Source organism: Aristolochia californica, unplaced genomic scaffold, assembly GCF_029961685.1.
Source record: "Aristolochia californica isolate CCGP_79_NKW_82.1479 unplaced genomic scaffold, dmAriCali1.0.hap1 SCAF_8, whole genome shotgun sequence".
Taxonomy (NCBI): Eukaryota; Viridiplantae; Streptophyta; class Magnoliopsida; order Piperales; family Aristolochiaceae; genus Aristolochia; species Aristolochia californica.
In genome coordinates, this window is record NW_027182279.1 from 41,014,432 (window position 1) to 41,031,585 (window position 17,154).

The 17,154-nt window shown below is 38.2% G+C and overlaps 2 protein-coding genes across 4 annotated transcripts; both read right to left on the reverse strand.

Annotated features, from left to right (window-relative positions):
• Positions 1–694: 694 nt before the first annotated feature.
• On the reverse strand, positions 695–4,496 carry LOC137939277 (clathrin light chain 2-like). Its single transcript, XM_068784517.1, has 3 exons — positions 3,933–4,496; positions 1,633–1,786; positions 695–1,475 (listed from the first exon to the last, which is right to left on the reverse strand). The coding sequence occupies exons 1-3, from the start codon at positions 4,388–4,390 to the stop codon at positions 921–923; spliced, it is 1,167 nt and encodes a 388-aa protein (XP_068640618.1). The 5' UTR covers positions 4,391–4,496; the 3' UTR covers positions 695–920.
• A 610-nt stretch (positions 4,497–5,106) lies between these two features.
• Positions 5,107–16,410, reverse strand: LOC137938931 (RNA polymerase II C-terminal domain phosphatase-like 1). Of its 3 annotated transcripts, none has more exons than XM_068784049.1 (17): positions 15,701–16,410; positions 14,645–15,121; positions 13,730–13,940; positions 13,414–13,571; positions 13,265–13,335; positions 13,004–13,109; positions 12,852–12,935; positions 12,111–12,731; positions 11,976–12,027; positions 11,186–11,301; positions 11,021–11,077; positions 10,146–10,242; positions 9,557–9,777; positions 9,312–9,395; positions 8,871–8,936; positions 8,437–8,510; positions 5,107–6,843 (listed from the first exon to the last, which is right to left on the reverse strand). In XM_068784049.1, the coding sequence occupies exons 1-17, from the start codon at positions 15,953–15,955 to the stop codon at positions 6,735–6,737; spliced, it is 2,859 nt and encodes a 952-aa protein (XP_068640150.1). In that variant the 5' UTR covers positions 15,956–16,410; the 3' UTR covers positions 5,107–6,734. The 3 variants fall into 3 exon arrangements, with proteins under 3 accessions (XP_068640150.1, XP_068640149.1, XP_068640148.1); XM_068784048.1 differs by having other exon boundaries at positions 11,021–11,074; positions 11,186–11,319; XM_068784047.1 differs by having other exon boundaries at positions 11,186–11,319.
• Positions 16,411–17,154: the final 744 nt, after the last annotated feature.

Sequence of the window (17,154 nt, forward strand, 5' to 3'; positions counted from 1 at the left end):
GCCAAGATAACATAAGTCCAGGGCTTTTCTTCCAGCCATTAGCTGACAAGGAAGAGGATTATTTTATTGAGATTACTCCCGGAAGGGCAAATGATGAAACAAACTTATATATAAGTAAAAGAACCTAACAAATCGAAAAGGTACTTAAGAAGCACACATATTAAAGAGTATGCACTTGATCATTTGGTTCACTCAACTTCCCACAATTTTTCTTGAAATTTTAACACATTTTCTGAAACTCAAACCATTCAAAAGGAAAACAAATAAAGAATTGGGTGGACAAAAAGACTGATTGTCACTCAAACAACTATTTGACAAGTCCATTCACATGAAGCAAATAGCTAATCAAGAATCAAATAAATATAAAACATTAAATTCCATGCCCAATTTCGAAATTGGGGTTATAACAAGCAGCCAAAGCCATAAAGATAGTTTTCAGGTGATCAGGATTTTCATACAGATGGCCAATCACAACAAGAACGAAACTCTCCAACAGATTATGAAAGAAATATCAAAAAGCACATGAGACCAGGCACTATCAGGACAAACAATTAAGATGGATAAGTAACAGGTAAATGATTTTTCTTATTTTTTTTTTTTTGAGAGCAGACACATTAATGAATATATGTATGTTAAACCCATCATATGAATCTCTTACACTAAAATATTGTCAGTTGGTTGGATTACAAACACATTCAAGATATAGAACAAAGTACTATTCTAATAAGAATAAAAGAAGTTGGGATCAGAATAAAAATGGGCTGTCAATAGCCACCTGTGAAGAGCCTAGATAATGATGTTCTACAGAATCTTATTCCCAGTAAAAATGCATTAGAAACAGTAATAATTCAAGAGGTAGCAGGAAGAATTAATCAACATAAGCCAGAGGAATGATAAAGAAGCATCATTGCCTCCCTGATTTACTCTGCAACAACTGGCTCAGATGGGGCCTCAGGCTGGTCCTCTGATGCAACAGGAGCTGCCTCCTCTTTAGCCTTGGTTGGGCTTCCAGTGGCTTCTTTAGCTGTTATTGGTATGGCTTCAGCTGTACCTTTCGTTGCAGCAGCATCTTTATCCTTTGTTGCACCATCTTTGACTTTGGCAGCACCTTCTTTATCCTTTGTTGCACCATCTTTGACTTTGGCAGCACCTTCTTTATCATTTGCTGCTGCTCCTTCTTTATCTTTTGCTGCTGCTTCTTCTTTGTCTTTGGCTGGTGCAGGGGGTGGGGGTGGCTTCATATGAGGTGGGGGATTGTGTTTGAGTTTCACCAATATCTGGCGCAGCCTTGAAAGATCAGTTGGTTTCCCAGGCTTTGGCCCCTGAATGACCACAACAGAGGGCTTCTTTTCTTGTTCCTTCTTTCCTCGCCTCTTCTCAAACACAGGAACCTCATTGGGAATGAGCTCTGAAATTGCTTTCCAATAATGCTTGTCAGCCTCCTCATGGAACTTCTTTTGGTTTGCTAGATACAGCTGTTCCAGGAAGCACGTAATCCACCTTAGAATGCAAATATGACATAGATTACAATAAATTTCAAACAAGAGAATCAAACAGACATGCACAATGACTCTATTCCAGGTCTAGCAACCAATTAAGGAGATAAAAGACAACTGTTGCTGAGGTTTCTACCTTTTCTCTCTCTCTGTTCTGAGCTATGTTTGTCTCGCAGGTGGTTTTCCTCTTCTCATAGAAACCTCTTTTATAATCTTCAGCCTCCTCGATGATTTGGTTCAGCATCTCCTTTTCTTTTTTCTCCTTCTCCTCGAGATGAATGGCATTTTGACTGTGCAAGCAAGCACAATTAGTTTCTTACAACCACTACTTTTTACAAGAAAAAAAAAGTCTAAAGATGAGGCTTTTTCCATTAAGTAGACTTCCTTCAGGAATATTTTCAACATTTAAGTAACCACAAGATCATGCATAGTTTTTTTTTCTTTTTTCGAAAAAGCATCCTAATCTTATGCTCATACATAATATTCTATACCGCTGGACACAAGCTCAAACAAAAAATCGAGGTACATATAAGCAATGCATATTTTTTTTTCTTCGAAAAAGCATCCTAATCTTATGCTCATACATAATATTCTATACCACTGGACATGATCTCAAACAAAAAACAGAGGTACATATAAGCAATGCATCTTTGATGATGCCAAAGAATCACAAAGAATATAAAGACATCAATTTTGCAACCTGTTTTTAGATGATCCTAAAAGTGCCCTTATCCTCCTGATAAGAAATTGGATCTCCACATTTTCTAGTTTGCTCATAATCATCAACAGATTATGAAGGACAACTACAACTAGTATTAAGTATACAGGACAGTCCATTATTTTCATGCTAAACTCTCTAAAGTTTGTGAACCAAAACAACAACAACAGAAGTCCCGAGTATTTCTTCCAGCCATTAACTGATATTTTATTAATTATATGACACCCATATAGCTGTTTTTTTTCCTTATAACTTTGAAAAAGAGAATTTTAATGAGATAACTCCTGGAAGATACACAAGAAGAAAAAGAAAAAACAGTGAACTACAAAGATTTGATTCCCTTATTTGCTGATATTTCGTGTAATATATATCCCATAATCCTTGCTTAGCAACCTAGGCTTGCATGGTTTCACCTAGTTAGAATATAGAACAAGAAACGTAGAAGGCTAAACTTAATAGTTGATAATATTTTAAGCAGAAACCATACCCAAGAATAGATAGTGAAACCAATTCACAACTAAGGAGAAGAACATAACAACACGAGAAGGTGTCCATAAAAAAATTGTTAAGTTGTAGAGCCTAATTACGTTGAGTTGGTTGCGGATCGACCTTTGTGGTAAGGTCGTTGTGGGGGTTGGAAGGAGGGCAGGAAGCCCGCTTCCCTGCCCCCCTCGTTGGGGTGCCGGAGCAGAGCCCCCGTCCGATTCATGATATATTAATTGTTGTTTCATTAAGTACAGTTTGGGAATTTCACTCTTGTAATACGGTAGCCCTAATTTTCTTTTTAAATTGGGGGGCACACTATTAGGGTTTTATGATCTTAATCAGAGGAACATCTCGAGTTGCAACCCAAGAGGTTAGAGAGAAACACCTGTAAGTGTGCGATTTTTCTTATAAACTATTTAATCTTCATAGTAGATTACTGCAGTGGCGGAAGACAGGACGTAGTCTCATCTTGAGGCAAACTTGTACAAATCTTGTTGTGCTTTTCCGTGTTTGTTTTTCCCTTCTTCCGCATTTATTATTATTGCTCTCGTTAGTTTGGAATTAAGGCTTCGAATTCCTAACAGAAATCATTTCTTTCAGACATTACGTCCATCATAACTTTTTCTTGTGAAGACAATAGATCCCTTAAGAAGCACAAATCCTATAGCAAAAAAGTTTCGGATCTGAGAGTCGACAAGATGCACTTGACCAGTTGATTCACTCAACTTCTCTCATTTTCCATTTTTTATTAAATTTAAATACATCTTCTGAAAGCAATCATGCAAGAGGAAAGAAAATACAGAGTGGGACGCAGAAATATTAAAAGAACTGAAAGAAAAATCCACTGCATAGAAGGAAAGATACGAAAGCTAGTACAGCAGGAGATAAAAAACAACCAATTAGCACACTACACCTATTTCCTAAGTCCATTTAGATGAAACATGAATGTCAAACATTATTTTACATTTCATGAGCATTTTGAGGTTGGAGTCATAACCACAACAATCACGATTAATACCATAGAAATTGTTTTCAGGTGATCAGATTTTTCTTGTGGATGACCAGGGCAGGGACTCATCAGATCTAGAAATTACGGAACGCGATCATGAGTTCGAAAGATCTTGATAGAATACAGCTGACATCACAATGCCACATTCATCCTCGGCTCCCTCTCACATCTCACATTTAAACAGCTACAGCGGGAAGAACAGATCGAAAAGAAAGAAACTCACCGTTTCCATTCGCGGAGAGCAAATCCTTCCTCCGGCTGCATGTCAGTGGGAGGTGGAAGCACCGGGCCATCGGTGGAAAACAGACCCTCGTCGAGCTCCCCGTTCCCATTGGTCTCCGGCACGGAGTCAAACGGCGAGGGCGAGTAAGCCGGGATAGGGTCCTCCGGAGCAGAATGAAAGCCGTACATCTCGGGGGAGGGAGGAACGCTGTCGTCCATGGAAGGTGCGGAAACATGATGGACAGGGATTTCGTCGTCGTTGCCGAAGCCGGAGTGGTAATCCGACTGCGGAGGGTCATCAAGAACGTCCTTGAGATCGCCGGGAAAGCCGGAGAAGGACTCGTAGCGCTGAGAGGGAAGGCGGGGATCGTAGCCCATGTAGCCGTCGTCATCGAAAGGCCGGGTGGAGGACGACTGGACCTCGTCGCCGTCATTGCTGAAGGTGTCGAATGACGACATTTTTTCTTTTCCCCGAGATCTGATCCGCGCCACCGACCAACGAAGCTTTTCTTCGGAAGAGGGGAAAAAAATCAAAGCAGCAGACTCTGTTCGGTGCGAGGTTAGGAAGCTCAAAGCAGCGAACGAAAACCGAAAACGAGTTCTCGGGTAATAAGCCATTACAATTTACAGTGTCCGACTGTGAAATGACTCAAATGTCCCCCTCTTTCTCTTTCTTCTGAACTCTGACCAGAATTCTTCACGGCAAAATATAATTTCTCTTAATTCTCTCCACCTTCCGAGAAGCTTCATTAAGCACTATCAAATACTATTAATCTGATAATTTTAAAATCCCGATCCTGTTTGAATTTTTCTTTTGAAACCCTGATCCTATTTAAAATTTTTTAAGAATTATCTATTCTCATTACTACAGGTTTTGTGAATGGTTCCATCAACTCTTATCTTGGATAAGTGTGTTATACTTTCCTCACCTAACATGTCGGTATTTTCGTTTATATGCCTTTACGAAGGAACACTAGAACATGAGACCTTGATCTTATTAGAAATCTGTATTTTCAAGTATAAAAACATATTTCTGAAGAAGAATTTATTTTAAAAGTTTAATGGATAAATGTGACATATTTTCATTTACATAATAGGATAAGAAAGACAACTTTCATTAAAAAAACCCTAATCCATTGCAAAAAGAAGGGGAAAAGGACTGCATTCATCTTATTTATAGTGGATTGAATATGGAGGCAAAAGGGCATTTACCTTTTTGAAAGAAAAAGGTGGAGAAATGGCCTAAAAGGCCAATTGAAGCTTACTATCTCAGCAATTAATGGTCCAGACTGGAGATAATTACTATCCATAAAGAGAGAATTGAAAGTGAAACAAACTACTTGTAAAGGGATGATAAGAACAGGGTTATGAAATGGCTGAGAGAGGTAGATTCTAGGATGGTGAATGAGGGATTGAATTAAATGAGAAAGACCCATAATGCTAGCTTGGTTTTTACCTAATGGGGGTTGGTAGTTATGTCATCAGATGATTTTTAAAAGAATTCAAATGTCCCAGTGCAATATTTACAATGGCACAGAACCCTAATGCACAAGAATTACAAATTGCAGAAGAATATATGTAGCCGCTGGAGCCCGCCATTACCAGTGGCCATAGCATGGCAAAAGGATCTCCAAGGCATGCTTTCATCTTAAAGACAACTGCAGACTAACTTGCAATGGACCCCTGAAAAACTTCCTAAGGGTCCTTCATTTCATGAAACCCTTGTTTACAATGCAAAGTCACTTCAAACTTCACTAGTGTTCGTCCAAGCTTCACCTCCCAAATCCTTGCAGATCCCATGTACAATCATTAGCAGCCCCAAAAGGATGGAGAAGGGGAACAGCTCTTAATTGCACTTCAAAAGCAACAGCCAACAAGATCCAAGTCCTCTAATAGAGGATGCTTGGTAGAGACTACAAAGATGGGCAACTAGTGTCTTGAAATAATCACCAAGGCAAATGGTAGTGTGTAGTCCACTACCTCAAGAGCATTCCAATTGAAGATCTAGCCAGTCCCTAACAACAGGACTATAAAGACATTTTGCCAACACTATGGGGAGTATAGAAAGGATGAGAAACGAGCAAGCTTATACCTCAGATAAAACACATCAACAAAATCTATGCCCCACGTGCTTCCGAGCACGAAAGTATAGTTCTCCTGACTATTCAAACATTTCATACCTTTGCAGAGCATGCTAGCATGACACACATCTACTTCGGGCAAATTCTTTTGACTCCTGAGGAAATGTAGATCTGCAGCCAGCTCGACCAGTAAGAAAAAATGAAGACTGTTGGCTGTTGCAACCTCCCAATGGATAAAGGACAGAAACAGATGCTCAGAGGCCATAAAACTGAGAAAGTATTAGAAAAGACTGAAAAGAATGTTTCAGGCTTTTGTTCTCTTCATCTTTCTTCATCTTTCTTCTTCTTCTTGTCTTCTTCTTCAGACAAAAAAGACAAGCTTGTGAAGAGCCACAGAAGATCAAAACTAAGCCAGCTGCTGATGAAGAGCACTAGCAAAAACATCAGACCCAGCTTCAGGTTTTTCAGGTGTCCAGACAAATAATAACAATTTCTTGCGGTCGATAAACTATGAAATGGCCCAAGTGATTACTTTCAGGAGAGGATGCTTCTCTCAGAAGCTAGCCTTGAATCGTCCTGCAAGAGAGAACAATAATACATGTTTTCTGCTGTCTCAGAATATACTTGTCAAGGAGCCCAATTCTGATAGATTGATGCTCCCACCACCTTGTTGGTATTCTATGATACAGATGTTTCAGAGAAAATGGTCATTGCGCAGTTTGTCAAGGCACAGGTGGTCCATTTTTGGAATATCTCATGGAGGATGGTAATCGCTGCAATAGCAGAGGCAACTCAGATTTCAGCCTTTTGTTTGGATTTGTCTGTAATGACCTGAATAAGAGCAAAAGAGAAGAGAGAGAATGAATGTAGAGTCATTATTGACAAGTGATGTAGACATTCAGAATAAAACCATACAGAACTAAAAAAAAGTTCAAAAAGGATGCAACCAACGAAAAAATCTAAAAAAGAAATGATAAAGCTGTTTAATTTTTTATAAAATTAGAGAAACATAGGGGATATCCATAGTTTACCGGTAAGATGACAATCAAAGTTTTTAAATCACAATGTCAGCAGACACTAGTAGAAGTGAAATAACCACATTGTAGCATATTCCATATGATATGTCAATTAAGTCGATTATGACCTGAACCAAATGCTTCCCAAAAATCCCTTAAACATATCAACATCATCTCATCAAAGTGTTCTCCCATCAAAGTGGTGGTGGCTAATATGTATCCACCTACATTCTACTGTATCATTTGCTAGCTTCAATGCTATATTAGCCTTCCACAAGTCTGAGTTCCTCCATTTCTTTAGTCCATTTGCAAACATCAAAAGAGTTCTTGGAAAAACTGCACTATAAAGCCTCCACCTAACATTAACAGACCATCTTAAACTCTCTGGTATCATCTCAGATATTACATCAGTTGTTTTACTCTTGTTTTTATTAGTTCCTTTTTGAATGATTTTTTTCTTAGTTTTGTCTACACCTACCTCAACAATCTGATCTCTGCACTCTTAACAGCCCAACATGTTGCTTATTCATTGACAACATTGCTCCACAAAGTATCGCTGTCCAATATGTGTTGCAAACTTTCATCTTCACCATCCTCACCATCTTCATCATGTGCTCATTATGTAGAGCCCCAGTTGCTAGTCTCCATTTACCATCCAATCTTAATTCAATGCGTCACATCCTCCATAAACTCCAGTCCTTTCAAAGAATTTCTTGTTTTAAGTGAAGTTCCTTTTGAAGAATCAAGCACAGGTAACAGAAAGAGATCTTTGCTTATAACTTGATGACTAAAATACATTAGTTAAATTAGGCAATTGAGGGGTCAAATTCAACATCCAACTCATACAAAACCAGCGAAATTATTAGACCAACTTCAAATAAGTCCAAGACAAATTGCAGTTTCTCAGCTCTGATCACGTGTTAGAATATTAAGATTGTTGAAAAATATGAGATTTAGGAGGAAAATAGAAGAGGAAAGAGGAGAAAAAGAGACCTGGGAGAAGAGCAGCCTTGCTACTTTGGAGAACGTGCCCAGAAAACATGTCTCCCCTCTTTTTAATCAGGGTTTATTAAGTGATAATTTATAAAATGACAGAAATGCCCCTCAATACTCAAAATTACATATCTCCTAAAATACATGTCTAAATTGAATGAAAATTGAACCATAGATAAACTAAGATATTCTCTATTTAGCAGTCATAATATAAGAGAAAATTGTAATATGGGAAATGACCAAAATAACCCTGAACAGGTATTTTAACAAGTGTTCCATCTTCTTTTGACATCAAACAGTCTTTAAGCACGATGAGAGATAGATTTCATCAAGAAAGAGAAGACAAAAGCTCCAAAGAAGGGGGAAGTGAGTACTATGAAACAAGATGGAGGAGAAGTAATAAAAAAGTACTCACCTTGGAGAACCTGGTCGTTTTTGACTGAACTGACCAAGCATCAAATTTAAATTCCCAAAAGCCTCTTCAGCAGCCTGGATAATAACATTGTTATTCACATGAGTGAAATGATTGTCAAACATTTATTCAAGTTAAATGTCTTCCAGCTTACAAGAAAATACATAGTATCAATCTGAACTATTCATAAATGCACAACCATGAAAAAATCATGACAATGGATTACACAGACACATGAACTTGTTGAGTGATTTCTTTTCTCCAATTTCCTGTTGCTACATGATCAAGAGAGAATGATCATATGCATGATATGAAGTGCAATTAATTTAATGGTTGATAGGATTGAGGGGGAAAAAAGAAGCAGAAAACTATTTGCAGATATAAAATTGCAACACAATCATATAATTTGGTATCAATGGGAAAATGAAACAGAGTACCTGCAACTTAGCTTCATCCCATGTTGATCCAGTTCCCTTCCCTAGAACTTGCCCAGCTACTTCAACCTAAAAATAGCCACCACAAACAATAAAAATAAGTGTTGTGATCAACCAGTAGCAGCAACAAACAAATTTATGTTCAAAAACACCATGTGAAAGTTTGAATTTGAATGACAGCAGCAGAAAGACCTGATACACCATGTTTTCAAATAAAAAGCTACCCGATTCTACAAAAGTTGAGATTGCCTAAGTTTTACAACAAATTCAAAACAACTCTGTACAAGAGCTTGCTCATCCAAAGAAGTGAACAAATACCAACTTTTGTACCATTCTTTAACAGGTCAAGCATGCTTTGAATTCAGCAGAAGTTACATTTGGATAGCATTCTCACACCCTTGCAATTCATGAACACAAAATGCAGTAAAAAAACGAGTTGCTAACCTCTGCGTATACTTCCCCATCAAAACTTGACCCTTTTGAAAGTGCAGGTTGTTTAAAATCGAGGCTGAGGCCCTCCACCATGCACTGGAAACAAAATATCACCACTCATGACACCAAGCTTAAATATAAAAAAGAACCATGTTTAGATGTCTGTATGTGAGTTTGAGAGAGAGAGAGAGAGAGAGAGAGAGAGAGAGAGAGAGAGAGTAATGAGAAGAAGAAATGCAAAATTCTGGACATCTCACTAATTCTTTGAGGGCAGAAATAGAAGAGACTGCTGTGTTAGATCTCTCAAGCCTCTGATCCAGGAACCTGGATTGCTCTGATGTACTTGGAATAGGCAAAGCTTCATCCTTAGAAAATCCTGGATGTCTGAGCAAACTAGAATCACTCATAAAACCATTCTCATTTGCATGGGAAAGCTTGTTGAGATCAGGATCTGGTGAAATTTGTGATAGATACTTATCTGCAAAGCATCATCAGGCATCATGATCATGTAAGAGAGCAAAGGGTATTGGATGAATGACTGCAGCCAAATGAGAGCTAAAAAGCATATTAATGCCTCAAGTCTTTTATGATTATGATTTTATCAGAATTTTCCTTGAAGCTTGTCAGTATCTCGGACATTTGAGGAAGGACATGAGCATATGAGAACAGGTTAATCTCACAAGAGATAGAAGAAAAGAACAAAAAAATACAAGGATAAATAATCCAAAAGTTCAAATGCTAGATAGCAAATTCATAAAGAAGATGTGATTCTTTTAGGATTATCTACATCATGTTAATTTGTTAACTACAAGCAGCAGCTAATAGGAAAGTTATGTAGTTTCTTACCGGCCAAATTCTTTAAGGAGCTCTCCGCAGCCTTGCGCTGTGCTTCCTTTCTTGTTTTTCCAGTTCCTTCACCTATTTTCTCCCCAATAAACCAGACCTAGAACAAAGTAGAAGAATGTGATTTCATGAGAAAACAGAATCTGTTGAAATATGTTAGCATTATGAAAAAAATATTTAGTTAAATGTTCATAGTAAAGAAAAATGGGAACAAGATAAAAGAGATTTGATAAAAACCAAACCTATATTCATCAGCATCTGAAATAAAATGACAAAACAGCTAAAGAGGACAAGATCAAATCAAATTCAAGAGACAATTTAGCCATACAGTCGAAATAAAAATAGAAGCGGGGCAGACAGACAGAGGTAATGTCTACTTGTTAGAGGTTTAGTTGCATATTATTACCCATTATCTTGTTAATTGATGAATGACCCAGATAATATAACCTACTATAGACCCACTGATAGGCATCACCTCCTGGACAAGTTGTCTATCAGGTACAAACATAAAAGCTGCCTCTTTTTTCAATTTCTTCTGAATGATCTACCAGCCACACTTCATAAATATGTAGGACCATGCCAGGATGGTTTAAATGTATACCTTGTACATATAAGCTTGCCTCACAGTGAAAATGACAACTTGTTGCTGTCTTAGATTTTTTCAGGATTTCTTTACACATGTTCACTATGCTAGAATACGATTCGTACAGTGGAATTTGCTCGTCAAAAAAGGATAAGAAGAGACAACTATTAAAAAAAAAAAAAGCTTCAGAAATTTTTTACACGGTTTAATAAAAATTGCAGACCATGTTTTGGACATGCTACATAACTTAATAAATTATACAATTCTTGCATAAAATAAGTTTAACATTAACTACCTCAATCAAAAACTTCAATTCTGTAGTACCCGCCAAAGCTGGCCTGAATTCCACCTGCTATCCAAACAGACAAACAGTCAAATAATGAGCTCATCAGTCACGTAAGTGTATGATATAGAAATATCAACTTCATGCTTTATGTTAAATGAGAATCTTTATACGTACCTTGCTTCCACATTTAATTGCAATTTCTTTCAGAGCTCCTGCAGGTGTTTCTGGATATACTGCAGCAGCTCGTCCAGATTCAAAATAAAGATCTCTGCTGCTGGAAGATGTTCGACCTAGTGGCATTTCATCACCTTCAAAGTTGAGATTCTCTCAATTAAACATTATAAGTGAGAACAGAATCACCAACAAGGACATTATCTTTAACATTCAAACTGAAGCAGAGAAGCATAATGTTTCACCACTTGCCAACTATATGACATGTTGTATGAGTTGCAATCACAAGAAGAAAAGCTTCTTCCGTTCCATCTGGTTTAACCATCAATGCTTAAAATCAGGATACTTAAACCTCCCATTGGTCTCTGGAAGGCATTCCAAGACTTAAATGTAAGCACATCGTACATGTGTCTTGCACACTTGTAAAATGATCCGCAATTTGGGCAATTGTCAAAAGTTATAAAGGAAATGTGTCTTGCACACTGGGAAAACGATCCTTCAATTTGGGCAGTTGTCAGAAGTTATAAAGGAAAAAAAAGAAAAATAAGAGAGTACATGCAGACATGCAACACATAATCCACTATTAAGGGTACATGTGTGCAAGCTACACATTTTACAGTATTAAGGGTATAAAGGGTATTTGTATGTGTGTCTTTAAACATTTCAATGCAGAAAGAACAATGAAAATTCAGAGGATCAGATCTCAGTACAAAACACACGATGAGAATGAAGCACAATACAATATTCCGTGTGTAAAGTTACAGGGGTACAAGATTTTCAGGCAAAAAATTACCTGGAAAGGAACGATAATTTGAGAGTGCATGGTATCGATCATCTCCATGTACCTATAAAGAGAAAAAAGCATTAGGATACCTATATTCCTCAAATTTAGATCAATATGAAGATTCGAACTTGGATGAACAATCACCTGCTTAGGCAGTCTCTGGTTTTCATGAACTCTTTCAGAAAAAGCTGAATTCTCAAATCCACGAAAGAAAGGTGGAGGTTGAGGTCTGTGCTTATCAAAATGAAAGGGTTCTGGCTCCAGTTGAAATTCTTTAGGACCTCTAGTGAGTTTTCTTGGGCTCATATCTTCTTCCAATGTAGGGTAATAGCCACCACGTGACTGAACAGGTGGAACGGGAACCTGCTGAGGAGGACGGACAGAAAAAGGAGGCGGTGGTGGAGGAGGAGGTGGAGGATCACTCTGAGGTTGATCTCTCGTATCTTGTCCATGTTGCAGTATTAACAGCCGTCTTCTAGTATCAGGATCCAATTCAGACTCTGGCACTTCCCCTTCTTCTCTAGCAGGAGAACCTTGCATGCTAGACTCTGGAGGAGGACCACCAGTAATAGGAACCACCTGCCTAACTGATGCAATAGGATTAAGGAAATGTTTGTTATGCAAAGGATTGGAAACTTGACTTCCAAGAGTAGTTGCCCCGGCAGCAGGAGCCACAACAGGCTGAAGAGAAGAAGGAGCATTAGACTTAACATCAAGATTGGTCACAGAATAAACTGGAAGAGACTGGACACTGCAATTTGCCTCCTGCAAACAATTGTATTTCAAAGATTTGTCATTATCATTCTCCTTGGAATAGCCAAGGCTGCTAAAAAATCATTCTTCCACAACATGTCAAGAGTAACAGGAAGATGACCAAAAAATTACCTTCAATCTGCGTTCCACCTCAGTGTCAGCCATACCATCAAAAGAAAGGGGATCTCTGTTTCCATTTGAAACAGAGGCATCATCCTGCACAGTAGATGGTGATAAGCAAGTGTGAAAAAGAAAAACAGCTACTCAGCATTTTCACACTTTACCTCAGATATTAAATAATTGCTCACATCCGGGGCAGAAGGAAAATCAGACATATTATCTTCATAGGGCACATCAGAAATTCGTTGTAAAAGACCCTCATCAAACTCTCTGTCAAAGCAACTAAAGTCATCCACATGCGGGGAAAAAAAAGACTCTTAACCTTCCATTCATATTAGTTAATTACTTTTCAAGAGACATGATCAAAAGATCAATATTGGAAACAACAATACAAAAATATATCAGATAGAGGTTTGAAATCTTACTTGAAGAAAATACCTCTAACATTGCATGCAACATTGCGGGCAACACATAAAACTGGCACAGCATTATTTGCCTACAAAGGTGGAGTTAAAGAAGGAACAGGGTGATACAAAATCGATAGACTGGTAAACACTGGTAGGACATGAAATACCTCTGCTTGAGGAGCATAGTAAGGAGCAAATGCAGGAACAACATGGACTCGAGGTTGATCCTTTTCTTCCCACACTTTCAACCGGTCATCAATTACCAATGCCATCTTTGGATGGCATATCCCATTATGAAAAACATTGAGCAGCGACTTTTTTGAGCCTACCAGGAAAGGTAAAGCTTGTCAGTGCACAGGTTAAAGATACTGTGGACTTATACAGCCTGTTCAACGTATGGAATCAGGAGAAAAGAATAAACCTAGTCCATATACACAACCACCTAGAGTAAAACGGAGCAGCAATATGCTAAATTCCGCTTACCAGATTTGACACAAACAATGCGATCTAATAGTTCTTTAGGATTGATCAAATTAGCATCTGGATCAAGAAGCCTCCACATTTCTAAAGCATAATCTCTTTCAGCCATTGTGCAAACATACACCTCAAAGCGCTTGCGGCCTTTGGCAGTTAAGTAGCTTCTGAGATCCTCCCATGCAGGCCTTAGCCTTACAAGAACACTTGTATCACGAATCTACAGAAAAAAAAAAAATCATTTTTAAATGACACTGATGATTGAAGGATAAACAAAAAGATAACTAAAGAAGCTTCCTAGTGAATGACACAGCAGTTTTTAATTAAAAAACAATTACTCTTGAATTCCAGTAAACATTGCATGTAACCAGAGTAGCTACAGTGAATCGTGCTTTACTCTATCTTCCTTAGTCAGAAAAGATAGGTACCATGAATCCAGGAAAATTAATTGATTGAATGCCTGTAGATGAAAATAAAACCTGAGGCAACCTCTCTTTGATATTGTCCACAACCAGGATCCTAATGAGATAGTAGGGAACAAATGACAAGTTGACCCTTATATGGAAATTAGATGGCTGCCTCTCCCGGAAAAATAATATAGGAAACAAAAAAAAATTACAACTGCAAGGAGAAATGTAGGCAGTGAACTTTTTGTGGTTTATGGTAGAAATGGTTCACCATAAGCTTGACCACAGTCTCAAGCTAAGCAAGTAGTATCCTTGCATCAATAAAGCAAGGGTGTTTAATGGTATGTGAATTCCTTTTAATAAGAAAAGCCAACTAGTAACTGGACGGATTCCATTCTTATCAAACAAGTTGACTAAACCACATTCAGCGAAACATTTAATAATGATGACAATTATGAGAATAATAATGAATAATAAATTAAAATTAACACAGAATTAAAGATAATAAATTTCATACCGCAGGATTGATTCTGGTTAATATAATGTTTCGCTCGTTCAACCTTATGAGGGGGCGAACAATGGCTTGGTGATTGTCAGATAAGGGTAGAACAATCTCAGATTGGACCTTAATCACCCTTCCGTTGTCAATGACCTGGTCGTTTTCGGCATATTGTTTCAAGATATTTTTGTCATCCTGATAACGCTTCACCTCTGCTAACATGCCAGAGATGCGCTGTGGGTCCATCTCACTGCTTATTTTTCGCTGTAAAGCATCAATTCTGTCCTCAAATGAGCGTAATGTGTTGGCAACTATGAGTGTTTCATCAAGGTCAAATACAATGCCAAGGCATCTTAGGTTTAGCATGATGAGACAAGAGTTATAAAGTCCTGGCATGACATTAAAACCCCAAAAACACGAATAAGCTTCGAGATTCTTGCTAGATGACATCGCCACCAAATGTAGCTCCTCTTCCCCTAGGAGAACTACTGCAGTCTGCAACAGTCAAAGCACCAAATACCAAAATAAGAATTTGTAAAATTCAACATCTTGAACAAATCATTAGCAAAATCTTTCTAATTGCAGTGTAAAGGGTCAACAAGCTCTTAAAGCCACCCATTCTTTTCAGGAGGCAAGTGAACCAGTGGACAAATTCTCAGCCTCGATGATGATAAATTTCATGATTCATAAAAGCACCAAAGTTTAAGAAGTGTGAATAACCTCGAACATATTTGGTGGGTAAGTACTTGCTATAGATTAATATGTGAACTTAAAGAAAAAAAATGATAGAAAGATACAGTAAGGAAATGTTAGCATCACGACACAAGAGGCCCAGCTAAAGATACCAAACAGACAAGATTCTGTTTTTGAATGTAAATGTTCAGAATTCAAATTTAAGATTAAAATGAATAGTAAATAAATAGAGCTGTTTTAGTATCAAAGTTCAGCTCCAGCGACAGGCTGTGACCAGTTCACTGGACTTCGGATTCTAAGGTCCCTGCTGAAGCTGCGAGTAGAATGAAGTTTTTCAGTCAGTTCCATTTCACACTGCGTCAAGTTGGTTTGTTTGGATACCTTGTTCTCTCTGAGACAAGCTGAGTGCAAACTAAACAACGGCGATTCTTCAGACTGCAACTTGGACTCCATTTTGAAGCAAACGCCGAAGGAGGCGATTGTGTGAAGAACTGCCAAAGGTGGGCATCTCTCGCTAGGCGGAGAGAAATGTGAGATCCGAATTTCCTTGTTCGACATGTCGATGTTCGGGTTCTGAGGGTATATATCAACTTCCCCCAGAAGGGAATTCCCTTGATAAACCACCGACGTGATCATTTCAAGAAAAGGCCCAAGACAAACCTCTGCTCAGTCTCGGATCGGGATTTTGTTGTAATAAAGGGAAAAGATAAAAGCCCTCGCCGGATCAGATAAAAAACCCTAACGTTTCTCAGCTTTGATTGTTTTCACGGTGGTGGGTTCAACTTTAGAAAAGAAAACACGGATCCTTTCTGGGAATTTGCGTCTCATCAGTCCCAAAAAAATAGACTTAGATTGGGAAATTTTGCAATGATTTCATCCGGATTTCCGACGTTCTGGCGTTTTCAAGTGTCAAAAAGAACGCCGTCCTTCAGCTGAAGTTTTAGCGATTACCCGAAAAAATAAAAATAAAATTTTTGCTTGCTTTCGTGTTTTTACGAATCTCCGCGCCAGCTGAAGAGGTGGTATCAAAGTTTCAGACTCTTCGAACAGTCACTGCGCTAGGCTGCCAGGAAGGAGGGAAGAAAGGGTAAAATATCATACCTAGGAAAGAACCCTAGAAGGTCAAGCTTTCCGACTGGGTAGAAAGAGGGATAATGGTCCCAAGTCCCCAAGGAGGAGTTCGTCGTCATTTTAAAAGAACACTAGGCCTCCATTTGTCATTTCACTTAATTTTGCAAGATAACTCTGAAATATGAGGAGCTGAGGTGTGGGGCATATCACCTCTATGTAGGGCATCTCAGCCCCATATCATAACCTATAAAAATTTAAATAAAATAAAAGAAAATAGGATAATTTTTTTTTTGTTTGGAAATAATTAATTATTGAGATAAAATTAATTAATATTTTTTTCACAAAATATTATTGATATTATTGAGTCATAACCAGCTAGCAAGAGGGTTATGACTCAGAAGTTATGACTCATTGACTTGACTCATCACATGGACTGGGTCGATTGAACCGGGTTTGATTGAACCGGGTTTGATTGAACCAAATGCATCAGTTCTATTACATGGACAAGGTGAGACGACTTTTTCTTTTTATAAACAAACCGAGAAAATACCCTTCGAAATGTACAAAATTACGAAAACATATCGCGACCAACCCCTCACCTCTGCTCTTTCTATGGTCCGTTATTGTACGATGCGCCAACACTTATCGATCTGACGGTGTAGAAGTGTTTTAGACCGATTGTGGGGCCCACATCTTGGCCGATTAGATTAACGCTCTGAGATGGTCATTGCGCCTCGGGCGGCCCGAAAATAATTTATTTATTT